Below are 15,534 nucleotides of genomic sequence, written 5' to 3' on the forward strand. Positions count from 1 at the left end.
CTGTGGCCCTCTGAGTCTCGTGGACGAATAGCGCGAGCTGGGTTTCACACGACAGTCTTTTTCGAAACCCATGCTGATTCCTACAGAGTAGATTTCTAGTCTCCAGAAAAGTCATTATACTCGAACATAATACGTGTTCCAAAATTCTACAACTGATCGACGTTAGAGATATAGGTCTATAGTTCTGCACATCCGTTCGAAGTCCCTTCTTGACAACGGGGATGACCTGTGCCCTTTTCCAAACCTTTGGAACGCTACGCTCTTCTAGAGACCTACGGTACACCGCTGCAAGAAGGGGGGTAAGTTCCTTCGCGTACTCTGTGTAAAATATGTATATGTATATATATATCCCTGAGAATTTTCGGAATCTTGACGAGTGTTGTGGGTAATGTATTTCGTAGCAAATAGTGAGCTACGTTTGTTCCTTTAGGAAACTCTGCCAACTATACCTTTCCAGAAAACACTCTTCCATACTGCAGTTTAGATAAATATGTGATTAGTGCAATGTTTTCACCTTTTCCCCTCATTGGCCTGTTTCTTCCAAGTCAGTGTTTGAAATTTTACGATTGTGATCTACATTTAGCTGTTAAGATGACGATTGCTCGTGTGTAACATTGGGTATGCGCGCATTATAACTGCTGTATCGTGTTATATTTCGTTTCCCACTTCAACAGGCCTGCATATTGTCCACATTAGTCGGACATTCGCACTGTTTTTGACATTTGTATGCCAGTCTGTCCATGAGGATCACCTCGATAACACACAACACTTTTATTTTCAAAATTGATAATGCTGTACTCATTTTTTTTACTTTTACTAATTTTTAAGACAGTCATCTTCAAGAAAAATTCCATTTTCCCTCATTCCGACAAAGACCACGTGTCTAGTGTTGTAGCTTCAGATTTTGAAGGGAATTTCCAATACATGTAGCATAACAGAGCATGTAATTAAAACAGCATCAGTGATTTTAATTTCAATATATTTCTTTTGTGTACAGATAAATGTTGCACCACTGTCAATTCAGCCCAATACTGTTGATTTCCTCGAGCGCGGAGTAAGTTAGTTGCTGTTAGCGAACAACTGGAAATCCCTCTGTCTGGTGCCAAGCGACTTGAAGGTGCTGCAAGTGAGTGTGATGGGCGAACTTGTAACACCATGGCTCTAATGCTCTACTGATTTATTTTGTCTCTGTTTCATTTAATGTTTCATCAGTGAGCTTCTGTAAATGTATTTGTTTGAATCGATAACATAAAATTGTATACTCCTTTCTTTATACAAACTTTGATGTCATGATTTGATTGTATGCTGTGTAGCATAACTATCATTTATATTCTTTGTCCCATTTGGAGGGAACAAAACTTAATATATATAATTGTCATTTTGTATGATTAATTTTTTGTAGACATGTTAATATGTGCAAAGGTTCTGTCTTATTTAATGTATTTGTTTGCTGTTATGTAAACTGCTGATCCTCACTTAGGGCTCTTAGTTATTCTGTATGTAAAAGGTTTAGGGGTTCCCCTCGGGAACGGAACAGCGCAACGCGCGCAAAATGTGGTTGGCATAGGTGGAAAAGGTGGAACTGATAGTCAGTCGGAGACGAGCTACGAGTCGGGGACGAGCCAGCAGTCTGAGATGAGCTACGAGTCCGTGCGCTACTATGCAAAAGTTGCATAGTGCTGGTTTCGAGAGAGGCTTTTCTGTTATTTTCCAATGCCTCGGATGTTTGAATAAATAGCTGGGCTATTCTGGAATTCGTATCTATCTTCGCCACCAAGAAATGACAGAGTCCAGCAGTTTTGCTTGCAATTCCACCTACCAACATGCTGTGGCCACCACATTGCGCAATCGTTGCAACATATCATTATAATAATGTACAGTGAAGGATCAGCGTAATGGATATGTGATTGTGCTGAAATATAAGGTAAATTCATATCTGAATTTATGTACCTACCTTGACTTTTCTCCTCATCATAACACCTATCAGGGTCCTTTCCGTTTGAACTAAAGTGATTACCGAGTATCCTTACTGAAAGTACGTTAAAACTCAGTTTGCTAGTTAATGCCTATTGGACAGAGTAAAGTTAAAGTTAATGTGGCAATATAGTGCAGTTAAAGTAAATATTATCTGCTCAAAATAACTTTCCTATTAAAACTGTTATTTAAAGTGCTGTTGCTAACTTCAATATTAAAAGTTCTTAAGACTGAGGCTAATAAGGCAAATAACCACATTATTGTCTGTAATAAATCCTAAAAAGGTGAGTCAATTTCTTGCAATTTGGTCATTATTGTGTTTCGCTGTAGTAAAAGTGAGAAAGCTGCAGTTGTGAAACTTTACATATTCATGTTTGCTATGTGTTTGTGTATCTTGTATATTAGAAGTGCAAATTAATAGTAATATTATAAAGACCATTCACTTTATGTAAGCCTAAAAGTAATAGGGTGTTTCGGTATCTCTTATAATTTAGCAGATAGGTTGCTCTGCTCCAGTTGTTAGCTTCAATCTTAAAATATATGTGTGTCAGAGTTCATTGCACTCGCGTGTGGCCTAGTCTAGGTTGTGTTTGTCCATTATAGTTACTTATACCTACTTTCTTGAACGAGAATGTTAATCTTTCTCTTGCCTAGTTAGGCTGGCGGCCGTTTTCTTTATCTGTTGAACAGTGCAGATAGGCAAAATTTTGTTTGGTACTGTTCAAATATTTACGTAATTATGTTCTTTCATTTCCGATAAGCCACTTCCGTTAGGTACAACACGGTCAATTTAACAAAAATCCTCCCAGAGGGTAACACTGCTCTGTTGCTTCATACCATAATTGCTATAACAAGATAATTCTGTTTGCAAACTGCCTCCAGCTTCGAGGTTATGGGGTAGCGGTAGCAGACAGGAGTGTTATACGTGGCTTTTCCGTGACAGGACTATTTGTGCTGTTGGGGCATACTACGTAATAAACCAAACTTGGTATTTCATAGTATAAGCTACGTAAATACGCTGCGAAAGTGTTATAAACTACTTAAAGGCCCATACCAGAGGTAACGTAAGTAGCTCAAATACTCTCCCCTCTAGTTGATACTAATAATTATCCGTCATATCACTACTCAACAAAGTAGACTAAAAGTGACATGTGAAATGGCTCTGTAGAAGAGCCGCAGGGACGAGGGAAAGCTCTAGACTGCACACATCTTTCTTTCACAAACGGGATTGAGGTTGTAAAGATAACTGAAGTTAAAACTGAACTTTACGGTCAACTTCACCTGTAAAGAAGTATGCTGTGTCCCGTGTCATGGTGAGGCAAACACCAATGGTTAGAGGGCTCTTAGTCTTCGGCAGTATGTACTTGTGGCTAATAATGGCACCCATTAGAGGAATAATGAGCAGCGGATAGGAATAGTCACCGAGTGAACTTAGTGTAGTTACCTGAAGCCCTTAAACAAAATGCTGAAGAAGCTATTTCGGCAGCAAGTTCATAAATATTGTGGTGCTATAATTAGTAGGTCAGGGAGCACGTTGGAAGAAATTATGCCTGTCACTTTGGCTTCAGCATCATACTGTGGATGTCCCAACGACTGACGGACTTGGCTGTACGGACCAGAAATTCTCACAAAGTTTCAACAAAGCCCACAATCAACAGCATTGTCCCAAAAGGCAATGTTGCCTTCTGTTTCTTAGCCAAGTATAATTCCTGAACCAGAGAATACGAAGGTTCTTTAACCAATTAGGCTGCTCTTTCTGGACTTACGCCATAGGGTTGAGAACAGTAGGACATTGCTAGAGTGTCAGCTGACATAACTCCATTTTTAATCGCAATATATCGCAGATACCTCGAAGAAAAATCTGTGTCCAGTTGGAAGAAAGCAAATGTACCTCTGTCTGCAAGAAAAGTACAAAAAGTGTTCCACAAAATTTTTCATTGAGGCCTAACTGTTGCAGGGCCTTAGAACTCGTACTTCAGTCAAACATAATAAGGTATCTCGAACAGATGGTTCAAATGGCTCTGAGCACTATGGGACTCAACTGCTGAGGTCATTAGTCCCCTAGAACTTAGAACTAGTTAAACCTAACTAACCTAAGGACATCACACACATCCATGCCCGAGGCAGGGTTCGAACCTGCGACTGTAGCGGTCTCGCGGTTCCAGACTGCAGCGCCAGAACCGCGCGGCCACTTCGGCCGGCTATCTCGAGCAGAAGGATGATCTTTATGACAAAATGCGTGACCAAAGTTACACTCATCTCACATCTCATCGAGGAAGTCGTGAATGAAGGCAACTAGTTGGATGCAGTGTTTCTTCAGTCAGAAAAAGTTTTGACTAATTATCACAAGAAGTCTTATTAATGTAATTACGATAATTACGATGATACGGGATATCAGACGACGTTTGTGACGGGATTAAGAATTTCTTGGTAGGGAAAACATGGATTATTATCTTGAATTTGGAGTTACCGACAAAATACGACGGTAGCGTTCTCGCTCCCCACGCCCGGGTTCCCGGGTTCGATTCCCGGCGGGGTCAGGGATTTTCTCTGCCTCGTGATGGCTGGGTGTTGTGTGATGTCCTTAGGTTAGTTAGGTTTAAGTAGTTCTAAGTTCTAGGGGACTGATGACCATAGATGTTAAGTCCCATAGTGCTCAGAGCCATTTGAACCATTTTTTGAACAAAATACGAAATAACTACGAACGTGCGCCAGTCTGGTGCACTGGAAGCATTTCTTTATGTGTTGTACATTACTGACCTGTTAGACCATATTAATAGTGATTCTTATTTCTTACTAATGATGAAGGTATCTGTAACGAAGCACGTCTACTATCCGGAAAAGATGTCTGTACCTATATCTAGACACATGTAGGTACGATTTAAACCGTGGTATAGGGGTAGCGTCTTTGATACATAATCGAAAAGTCTTCAGTCCCGGGTTCGATCCATGCCACTACCTAAATTTTGATAAATGATCAGCATTGGCGGCCGAAGACTTCCGTCATAAGAAGTCAGCCTCATTCTGCCAACGGCCTTGTCAAAGAGGGCGGAGGAGCGGATAGAGGTTTAGGGCACTCTCTTGTCCTAGGGGTGGGAAATTGCCCCTAAAGGCTGAAGAATCAGCAATGATCAACGACATGAGGATGCAAAAGGCAATGGAAACCCCTGCATTAAAGACACGTAACGTGTATCCACAGGACATGTGGCCTGTAATTGAAGAAGTGTCATGATGATCTCTCCATTAGCAAAAGATTCCGGAATAGTCCCCCATTTGGATCTCCGGAAGGGGACTGCCAAGGGGGAGGTTACCATGAGAAAAAGATTGAATAATCAACGAAAGGATAACGTTCTACGAGCCGGGGCGTCAGAAGCTTGAACGTGGTAGGGAAACTAGAATATCTGAAAAGGGAAATGCAAAGGATCAATCTAGGTATAGTAGGGGTCAGTGAAGTGAAGTGGAAGGAAGACAAGGATTTCTGGTCAGATGAGTATCGGGTAATAACAACAGCAGTAGAAAATGGTATAACAGGTGTAGGATTCGTTATGAATAGGAAGGTAGGGCAGAGGGTGTGTTACTGTGAACAGTTCAGTGACGGGGTTGTTCTAATCAGAATCGACAGCAGACCAACGCCGACAACGATAGTTCAGGTATACATGCCGACGTCGCAAGCTGACGATGAACAGATAGAGAACGTGTATGAGGATATTGAAAGGGTAATGTAGTATGTAAAGTGGGACGAAAATCTAATAGTCATGGGCGACTGGACTGCAGTTGTAGGGGAAGGAGTAGAAGAAAAGGTTACAGGAGAAAATGGGCTTGGGACAACAAATGAAAGAGGAGAAAGACTAATTGAGTTCTTTAACAAGTTTCAGCTAGTAATAGCGAATACCCTGTTCAAGAACCACAAGAGGAGGAGGTATACTTGGAAAAGGCCGGGAGGTACGGGAAGATTTCAATTAGATTACATCATGGTCAGACAGAGATTCCGAAATCAGATACTGGATTGTAAGGCATACGCAGGAGCAGATATAGACTCAGATCACAATATAGTAGTGATGAAGAGTAGGCTGAAGTTCAAGACATTAGTCAGGAAGAATCAATACGCAAAGAAGTGGACTACGGTCAAATAAGGCAGAAGGGATAGATAACATTCCATCAGAATTTCTAAAATCATTTGGGGAAGTGGCAACAAAACGACTATTCACGTTGGTGTGTAGAATATATGAGTCTGGCGACATACCATCTGACTTTCGGAAAAGCATCATCCACACAATTCCGAAGACGGCAAGAGCTGACAAGTGCGAGAATTATCGCACAATCAGCTTAACAGCTCATGCATCGAAGCTGCTTACAAGAATAATATACAGAAGAATGGAAAAGAAAATTGAGAATGCGCTAGGTGACGATCAGTTTGGCTTTAGGAAAAGTAAAGGGACGAGAGAGGCAATCCTGACGTTACGGCTAATAATGGAAGCAAGGCTAAAGAAAAATCAAGACACTTTCTTAGGATTTGTCGACCTGGAAAAAGCGTTCGACAATGTAAAATGGTGCAAGCTGTTCGAGATTCTGAGAAAAGTAGGGGTAAGCTATAGGGAGAGACGGGTCATATACAATATGTACAACAACCAAGAGGGAACAATAAGAGTGGACGACCAAGAACGAAGTGCTCGTATTAAGAAGGGTGTAAGGCAAGGCTGTAGCCTTTCGCCCCTACTCTTCAATCTGTGCATCGAGGAAGCAATGATGGAAATAAAAGAAAGGTTCAGAAGTGGAATTAAAATACAAGGTGAAAGGATATCAATGATACGATTCGCTGATGACATTGCTATCCTGAGTAAAAGTGAAGAAGAATTAAATGATATGCTGAACAGAAGGAACAGTCTAATGAGTACACAGTATGGTTTGAGAGTAAATCGGAGAAAGACGAAGGCAATGAGAAGTAGTAGAAATGAGAACAGCGAGAAACTTAACATCAGGATTGATGGTCACGAAGTCAATGAAGTTAAGGAATTCTGCTACCTAGGCAGAAAAATAACCAATGACGGACGGAGCAAGGAGGACATCAAAAGCAGACTCGCTATGGCAAAAAAGGCATTTCTGGCCAAGAGAAGTCTACTAATATCAAATTCCGGCCTTCATTTGAGGAAGAAATTTCTGAGGATGTACGTCTGGAGTACAGCATTGTATGGTGGTGAAACATGGACTGTGGGAAAACCGGAACAGAAGAGAATCGAAGCATTTGAGATGTGGTGCTATAGACGAATGTTGAATATTAGATGGACTGATAAGGTAAGGAATGAGGAGGTTCTACGCAGAATCGGAGAGGAAAGGAATATGTGGAAAACACTGATAAGGAGAAGGGACAGGATGATAGGACATCTGCTAAGACATGAGGGAATGACGTCCATGGTACTGGAGGGAGCTGTAGAGGGCAAAAACTGTAGAGGAAGACAGAGATTTGAATACGTCAAGCAAATAATTGAGGACGTAGGTTGCAAGTGCTACTCTGAGATGAAGAGGTCAGCACAGGAAAGGAATTCGTGGCGGGCCGTATCAAACCCGTCAGTAGACTGGGCTGATGACAAAAAAAAAAAAAAAAAAAAAAAAAAAAAAAAAAAAAAAAAAACGATTTAAAAGTGGTGCGAACTTTGGCTTTTTATTAGACACACAGGATTACGAAATCGTTGAACTCCACGGAACTGAAAACTCCTGTAATATGACCAACATACCGAGTCAGATTCGCAGCCGGTCACCTCATGTAAATGTCTCTGTGTCACAATGTTTATGGATATTTAAATCGAATGATCACTTACGCTCAGTCGCAAGCAGAGCTGATGGAAGATTTTAGGTCATTGTAAGAATACTAGGAATATGCGATTGGTCTACGAATAAGACAGCTTACGAATCATTTTTGCGTGTCACTTAGGCACATTGCATAAGTGAATGGGAACCATATCAAACAGTACTAACAACGGATTCGGAATGTAACCAGAGAAGAGCCGAAGTCGATTCGACTCATGACAGTGGGTCATGGCAAAGCCGATGAAGGTGATTTGGAATATGCTTGAAGATAACCGCCTGTTACCACTTGAAAACCTGTTTATAATGTTTCAAGAATCGGCATGAACTGAAGAAACATACTTCAGCCCCCTATGTCGCAACCGCGAAGACAAGGGCATTAATACAAGGTACATACATACACCATTACAAGGGGAACATGAACGGTGCTAAGTACTCACGCCATGCACTTCACAGCCGTTCACAGAGCGTCTATACGGCTTTTCTGTTAGATAGTCACACGGTAGTCACTGGTTGACACTGACTGATACGCATTCTGGCGAAAGCTTGTGGGTATACAGGCTGTAGCGGGTACAAACGCAGATATTTTATACGTTTTACGTTAATATATACACATTTCATTAATCTGGTTTTTTCCAGCGTCGAACAGTCTATCCATAAACGCATCACAAACTTCACGACCGGATGTTTTGTGCACGGTCATAACGGCAGCACTAATTGGACTAGGCCTTCACTCATTTAGCTTCCACACGTCTACACTTCAATCTGACATGTTGTCCATGGGAAAGTAAGCATTAGTGGCTTACTCTTACCTCATATACTTGGATGTGCTACCCAGCCTAAGGACATACGACTTGTAATAGCTTTAGTTATTAGTCTACAAATGACATAAATGCGGATGTAATGCTATTCAGTAGACTGTCGTCAGTTACGAAAATAAATATCTGTAATTATAGCTCGTTACACCCTGTATAGCCATTTCATGCATAGCGACGATTTTTCAGTGAAATCAGTCAGGCACTGATTTCACTGAATTATGTCGTCGCTATGCAATGCATCCATTAAAGTAACATATTATTAAATGATCTAGGAGTCATGTCCTGCTGTAGTGCCTCCTGACCATCCCCAACCTCTTGTACTTCTCCACTCAATCGGTGCCCATTCCTCGAGGTAAAGTCTACTACTTTTCCCTCCAAGAATATGAAAGAAATTATGAAGTCCACTCATGTTTTCATGTGTAAACTACTTTACCACTTCCAATCCGAGCCAAACTTCTAGCGTGCTCTTTCCTTTCGTAACTGCAATCCTACCCGCTCCTGTCACAAGCACCCCCAGCACTGAAACGCCTTAATACTAATACCACATACCCTTTTCGTATCAATTTGTCTCCAGTCCCAGCCAAATGTTAGCCGGAGATGACATCAGCCTCATCCACGCAGGATTCAAAATGGCACCTATCACCAACATCTCCATCGATCTTCAGATCATCGTTTTCATTCTTGTCAGTGTAAGTTCATCCATTTGTAATTGGCTTTATTCAATCGCTGAAGTGCCGTAGTATGGCTGCTGCAATTTCAATACCTCCTGGAGGAATGTTAATAACTGTTAAAATAAAAAAAATTAAAATAAACGTTCTAGACGGCATCATTCGCAACAAAAGAACATATTGGTTTGTTTACCCACATCTTCGATGATCTGCTAGATAGGAAGTGGAAGCTGTACAGATGCAGTACGCTGTGCCGTGCCTACCTTGCTGCCGAAGATGAGTCCGAGCAGCAGAGTGACCGTCAGCTGCGTGTGGCAGAAGAAGATGATGTACAACAGGTCCGGGTTGGCGGGCGATTGCAGGAACAACCTGAAAAACACACAGACACACATACAAGTGCTGGCCGCATTTGGCAAGTAACATGGCGACTGCAGGAGCAAACTGCAACACACTGAGAGATTCACAATAGAACTGGTATTTTATTTACTCTGCTCCCGTAATAAGTGTCTCTGTACATACTATTCGTGTATCGAGTCTAATCTATGTTAGTAGCGTTGCGACAACAGCAACGTGCATTTTAAAACAGAACTTGTCCAAAGGGAAGTGTCATTTGGCACCTTGTACCTAGCTGCATAAACGTCAAAAAATGTAAAATCGATGGGATAGAAATCAAGCGTACCTTTTCTGTGACTGAATACAGCAATCTAGCTTCTAAAAAAAGGATAATGTACTGAGAGAGAGAGAGAGAGAGAGAGAGAGAGAGAAATAGATAGGTAGAGACAGAGAGAGAGAGAAATACGATCTAAATGTTTAGGTTTTATTCAGCGACACTGCGTACGTCATAATCTCATAAGACGAACCCTGGACTCAGATTAAATATTTACCATGAAACCAGTACCTTAATATACGTATTAAACACAATATTAATCAATCATAACTAAAACCAAGAAATTAAAATTTGTGCTACATATTTTATTGCGATGGTCGTCAAACGTTTTTGCTCAAGACTCAATACTGACATTGTGACGTGACACATCGGGCCACATAGGTATCGACTCCAACATTAATTGGTAACCTGCTTAATTAGTATATTAGGAAACACCAATGGACAAGCTATAGTAAGGGCACGATAGATTGCCGCCGGTCGCCAAGACTGATCGTTAAGAGCCGACACCATGCGTAACTCTGGAGGACGGCTGTTCTGCGTTTCAGGGTAGCTGCCACCCTCAGCGACCCCAAAGTTTTGACAGTGTAATTGCCTTACGAACTGTTGTTATGTTCTCTACGTGAGCGGATGATCAATTAATTAGTCACAGTAATAGTACCTACATTAAAATTCATTATGCAAAGTATGACACGACCACAAATGTATACAGAATGTTTTGAATGCCATGTTTCTTCCGGTGATTGTATTCAATTTCAGCAATGTTCCTCGTTACAAATAAGTACCATATTTGAAGGTAACATCTCTGTTATGCTCAGTCACGAACCCATTTAACTACTGTGTCAAAATTTGTATGTTATAGCAATAAGAATTTCTTGGAACATTGTTCGCAGGAAACCGCAGTGATCAATAAAATTACGTTACAATGAGACTGTTTGCCCGCATCTCGTGGTCGTGCCGTAGCGTTCTCGCTTCCCACGCCCGGGTTCCCGGGTTCGATTCCCGGCGGGGTCAGGGATTTTGTCTGCCTCGTGATGGCTGGGTGTTGTGTGCTGTCCTTAGGTTAGTTAGGTTTAAGTAGTTCTAAGTTCTAGGGGACTGATGACCATAGATGTTAAGTCCCATAGTGCTCAGAGCCATTTGAACCATTTTTGAGACTGTTTTAGTGTAATAATTTTAATATATCGTAGCACCTGACCGGAACAAATCGCACACGTCCGTGAGTTGCCAGCACGGGAAGACAAACAAGATATTCCCCTTCTCACATCCACTAACCCTGCAGTGGCTACGCTGCTTACCCCTCTGCCTCTGGGGTAGGCCTACGTCTGCAGCTTTACTTAGGTCACATCGGAATTCACACGCCGATTAAAATTAATAACGTCTTAAAATATTACTGTCTCAGGAACTACTTTCTTTTTCTGTTATCGAACAGGAGAACTTCACTCTTCAGGAGCTCTTAATGTTAGTAAACGTTTTTGGATTCGGTTGTTAGCAGCTTGATACGTTATTATTATAAAATATAATTGAGAAAAGCGGGCCGTATGAATGCTTGATTCAGACACTGTTTTAGTGTGTTCTATTAGATTTGCGATGGATTTTTAGTTGGCGTTGAAGGCAATTTTATACGCACATAGGAGATATGCTAAGTGAAACGAAACAGGAAATAAGTGACTTTCGTAAATATTTTAGTTCCTCCAGACGAGTTTGCACCACCGAGAACAAGCGCAGTCAGATTCAGTGTCAATTAAGAACACCAACTGGTTATGAATTGTCCAAATCCAATGAAATCTTTAACTATTTATTGTTTAGTATACGAGTTTACAATGTCATAGGCATGGTTAATAGGAGACTTAACATTCTACAAACCGAGTAGATACCATCTATAGATAAATCATAATTTTCCACAAAAGAGCAAAAAGCAGTTTTGTATATAGACGTTACTAGTAATGTGACACATTAGTAGGAGGCATGAAAACAACAGAAAATACATATTTGCTCAGTAGCGTTATATTCTCCTAGGTCTCCCTGTTCAAACAGCTGCAAATTATAATACCGGAAGTTCCAATTTTAAGACTGTTTTGACAGAATCTGCTGATTATGCAAAATTGTGAAGGTCAGTCCTGTATGGCTATGTGTCTGAGATATTAATCACGATAGTTGAGCATTCAAAGAACTACTGCGTTTGAAGTGATATTAATATGTGAATTATTAACCTCATGAATTTTGTAACATCTATGACATGCAGACACAGAAACACTTCACATGACTCCATCTTCATACCTCTCAGGCTGAGCTAGAAACTTTTATTTTTCACACAGAACATATTTCGGACCAGATTTCAGTTTTACATCACCATCGTGGTAAAACCTGTGGTGAGTGCCTGTGGGACCGAACTGATGAGGTAACCGCTCCCTAGGCTTACACACCACTTAATGTAACTAAACTAAGTCACGCTAAGGACAACACACACACACACACACACACACACACACACACGCGCATGCAACCGGGGGAGGAGTCCAACCTCCGACAGGGGGAACCGCCCTAACCGTGGCAAGGCGCCTTAGACCGCGTGGATACACCGTGTGGACTCGTGGTAAACAGGAAGTGAAATAACCTGTGAGTTTAGCGAATTCAACAGCATCAAGTAATTAATTTTGGAGTAGACTTATGACTGACTCTCAGTGGGTATAACTGACTGTAAATAGTTTGAGTAGTGAAATTTCCTGGCAGATTAAAAATATCACATCAGGATTAAAGGCTGGTACCTTTGCCTTCCACGGATAATGTATATAGACGGCATTAATATGGCGCATACAAGGTACAAAAGGGCAATGCATTGGTAGAGCTGTCATTTGGATTCAGCAGTTCTGAGATGTGATAGAAACACGTATACAGAATACACTGAGGTGGCAAAGGTCATGGGATATGAACGTATATTAGGACCTAGATGCATGTGCTTACTGTTGTTACCAGGGGGAAATATTTAGCGTGCCTCACCAATTACAAAATCAACTCTTTTGTCATGTCCAATATTACCCACTTCACAGTTCCTTTCGTTGGAGAGGTATTAGTCTCTAAAATTGCTGTTCCCATTTACTGACTTGTCTCGCTTCTACCAAACTACCACGCACAAAAGTGAGACTCATTAAGGAACACCCACAGAGAGCCATCCATTGAACCAGTCGACTCTAAACTCCATTCACCGAAACAAGAGACGTACTGTAAACACGGCAAGGCACGTGACCACAGCGCTGCCGTCGAGGGGTGTATAAGGCAAGGGCGTTAGAAATTAAAAAAATGAAAGTTCTGTTTTTTTTTATAATTTGGCACCTGAACATAATAAATTGATCCAAGAACTACCTTCCGACACCTTTTTTTACATTACATTAAAATTTATTGTCACTGAAATAGAGAAATATTTAAGCTTTCGGGAAAAGTAGTTTTTTCGCGTTACTCTATATTTATCACGCCATATCTCCTAAACTGTGTGTTGCACAGCAAAATAATTTTATAACTACCTTCAGTACAATATTTTGATGACGTCTGCAAATTTTTTGCCCAATAGAGTCAGTAATAGTGAAGTAATAAATTAAAATCTCACGTCTGATGCAGAACTTTTACCAAATCATCATCCGAAATATAGTAAGCGACAAACTTTTCCCCTTCAAATTTTTTTGTGGGGGTGTAAGCCGGAAAAGTTTCAGAAAAGTTTGAATTTAATTTTGTAGTTTGTTCGAATGCGATGGGTGCAACCGTTTGTCCTTTATGAGCGATGCATTGTGCGGTTCGCAGGCGCGGCGCTCAGTTAGTGTGGCCGTCTCAGTTGCAGGTGTGAGCTCGTTAGCGGGTGTTGTACAGCGGCGATTTCAGGATATCTTAAGTTCATCTGTAAAGACGCTTGAAAGACTAGTTGTTGATTATTAGAATAAGTATATGTGTTTGTAGTCACGCTGAGCATTCACTGATTATGTGCGCATACAATAGCATCGCATGGTTTCTTATTTTATATATTCACTTACTTCATTATCATCACATACGGCTGTCCTCATTATGTCATCCACGGATTCAGCGAGCGAAGTCGACGTGTCAGTTCTGAGTCCACCAAAGAAGCTAGCAAAGAAGAAACCATTAAGTTCTTCAGCGTATCGTGTGATAAGTGAGCACAAGGCCACACACTCTTTGAACTCTCCCAAGAAAGGAAAATAACGAAAGAAACTTTCTGAAAGTGTCGATGACATCGATAGAAATGCGATACGAAGGAAAGTACACGATTTTTTTTTTCGTTACGAATTGCCAACAATTGACAAAGTGCTTACAGTCGTGAAAGAAGATGCAGATCTGGGCAATTTTCGGAGAACTACATTTTCTAAGTTATTGAGAGAAATGAATTTCAAATAGGTCCGGCGTGGGCGCGATAGCATGGTAATAGACAGGGATGACATCGTTTTATGGAGGCGGCTTTATCTTCGAACCATTAAACGGTTGAGAGATGAAGGCAGACCCTTTTACTATTTGGACGAGACGTGAGTGAACGCAGGACGTACCCGAAGTTACGTCTGGGTAGCTGACACTATACATTCTTCAAAACAAGCGTTTCTGTCCGGATTATCCACCAGAGGCAAGGGCCCATCAGGTAAAGGGAAACGTCTGATTACCGCACACATTGGCTGCAAAGCAGGGTTCGTTGAAGGATGTTTGCGGACTTTCGAATCCAAGAAAAGTGGAGATTATCATGAGGAGATGTGCACCGAAACCTTCGAGAAGTGGTTTCAAGATGTTCTTCCTCGGCTTCAGGAAAATGCAGCTATTGTTCTTGATAACGCGCCGTACCATTCTCGGAGAAAAGAAAAGTTGCCAATGCGAATTCCAATAAGCACTAAATATCAGAGTGGCTAAAATCTAAAAACATCGATTTCTAAGACGGTATGTTGAAGAAAGAACTTTAAGGTATAGTTAAAAATCACAGAACAGGGCACAACGATTACGCAATATATGAAATGGCGGAGAATGCAGGGAAAACTGTTCTCAGAATTCCTCCGTACCACTGTGAATTAAACGCCATCGAGTTAGTGTGGGCCAGAATCCAAGTCTACGTTGCAGCGAAAAACAAAACATACAAAATGCCGGAAGTTAAAGTACTGCTAGAAGAAGCAGTGAGAACAGTGACTGCAGAGGATTGGAACTGCGTCCTCCATGTCGTAGAAAAAGTGGAAACTCAGATGTGGAAATTAGACTGCATTATAGAGGAGAGAGAGGAGCGGTTTGTTATAAACCTCAGTGAAAACAGTTCAAGTTCGACAGAGTGAACCTTGTTTCGTCCTTTATCATTATTATTACTGGTATTGTTATTAAAATTAACAATTAATTGTGTTTGACTGGAGCGTTTTGCTAGCAACCTGAATGAAAATAAATCTGCTTCAACAGAATGAATTCAGTTTAACATTATTTTAACATTATTGTTAAATTTATTTCGTACATTGTTGCCCAGGTTTCTCATGGTCCGCTGTAACAGCTCGGCAGCCAGCCGAACGCCGCCAGCTGCAAAGCATGCGCCAAGGATTTTCCACACCCCTACATATCACGTGAACACCGAATACTTTCTCTG

The 15,534-nt window shown here is 41.1% G+C and overlaps 1 protein-coding gene across 1 annotated transcript in view; it reads right to left on the reverse strand.

The window, feature by feature from the left end:
- Positions 1-15,534, reverse strand: part of LOC126262729 (probable G-protein coupled receptor CG31760) — a 682,895-nt gene that overhangs the window by 63,052 nt on the left and 604,309 nt on the right. Inside the window, exon 9 of the mRNA XM_049959532.1 lies at positions 9,526-9,631. Coding sequence (XP_049815489.1) covers positions 9,526-9,631 — 106 coding nt within the window. The remainder of the gene's footprint in view (positions 1-9,525; positions 9,632-15,534) is intronic.

This window comes from Schistocerca nitens, chromosome 6 (assembly GCF_023898315.1).
Source record: "Schistocerca nitens isolate TAMUIC-IGC-003100 chromosome 6, iqSchNite1.1, whole genome shotgun sequence".
In the NCBI taxonomy this organism is placed as follows: Eukaryota; Metazoa; Arthropoda; class Insecta; order Orthoptera; family Acrididae; genus Schistocerca; species Schistocerca nitens.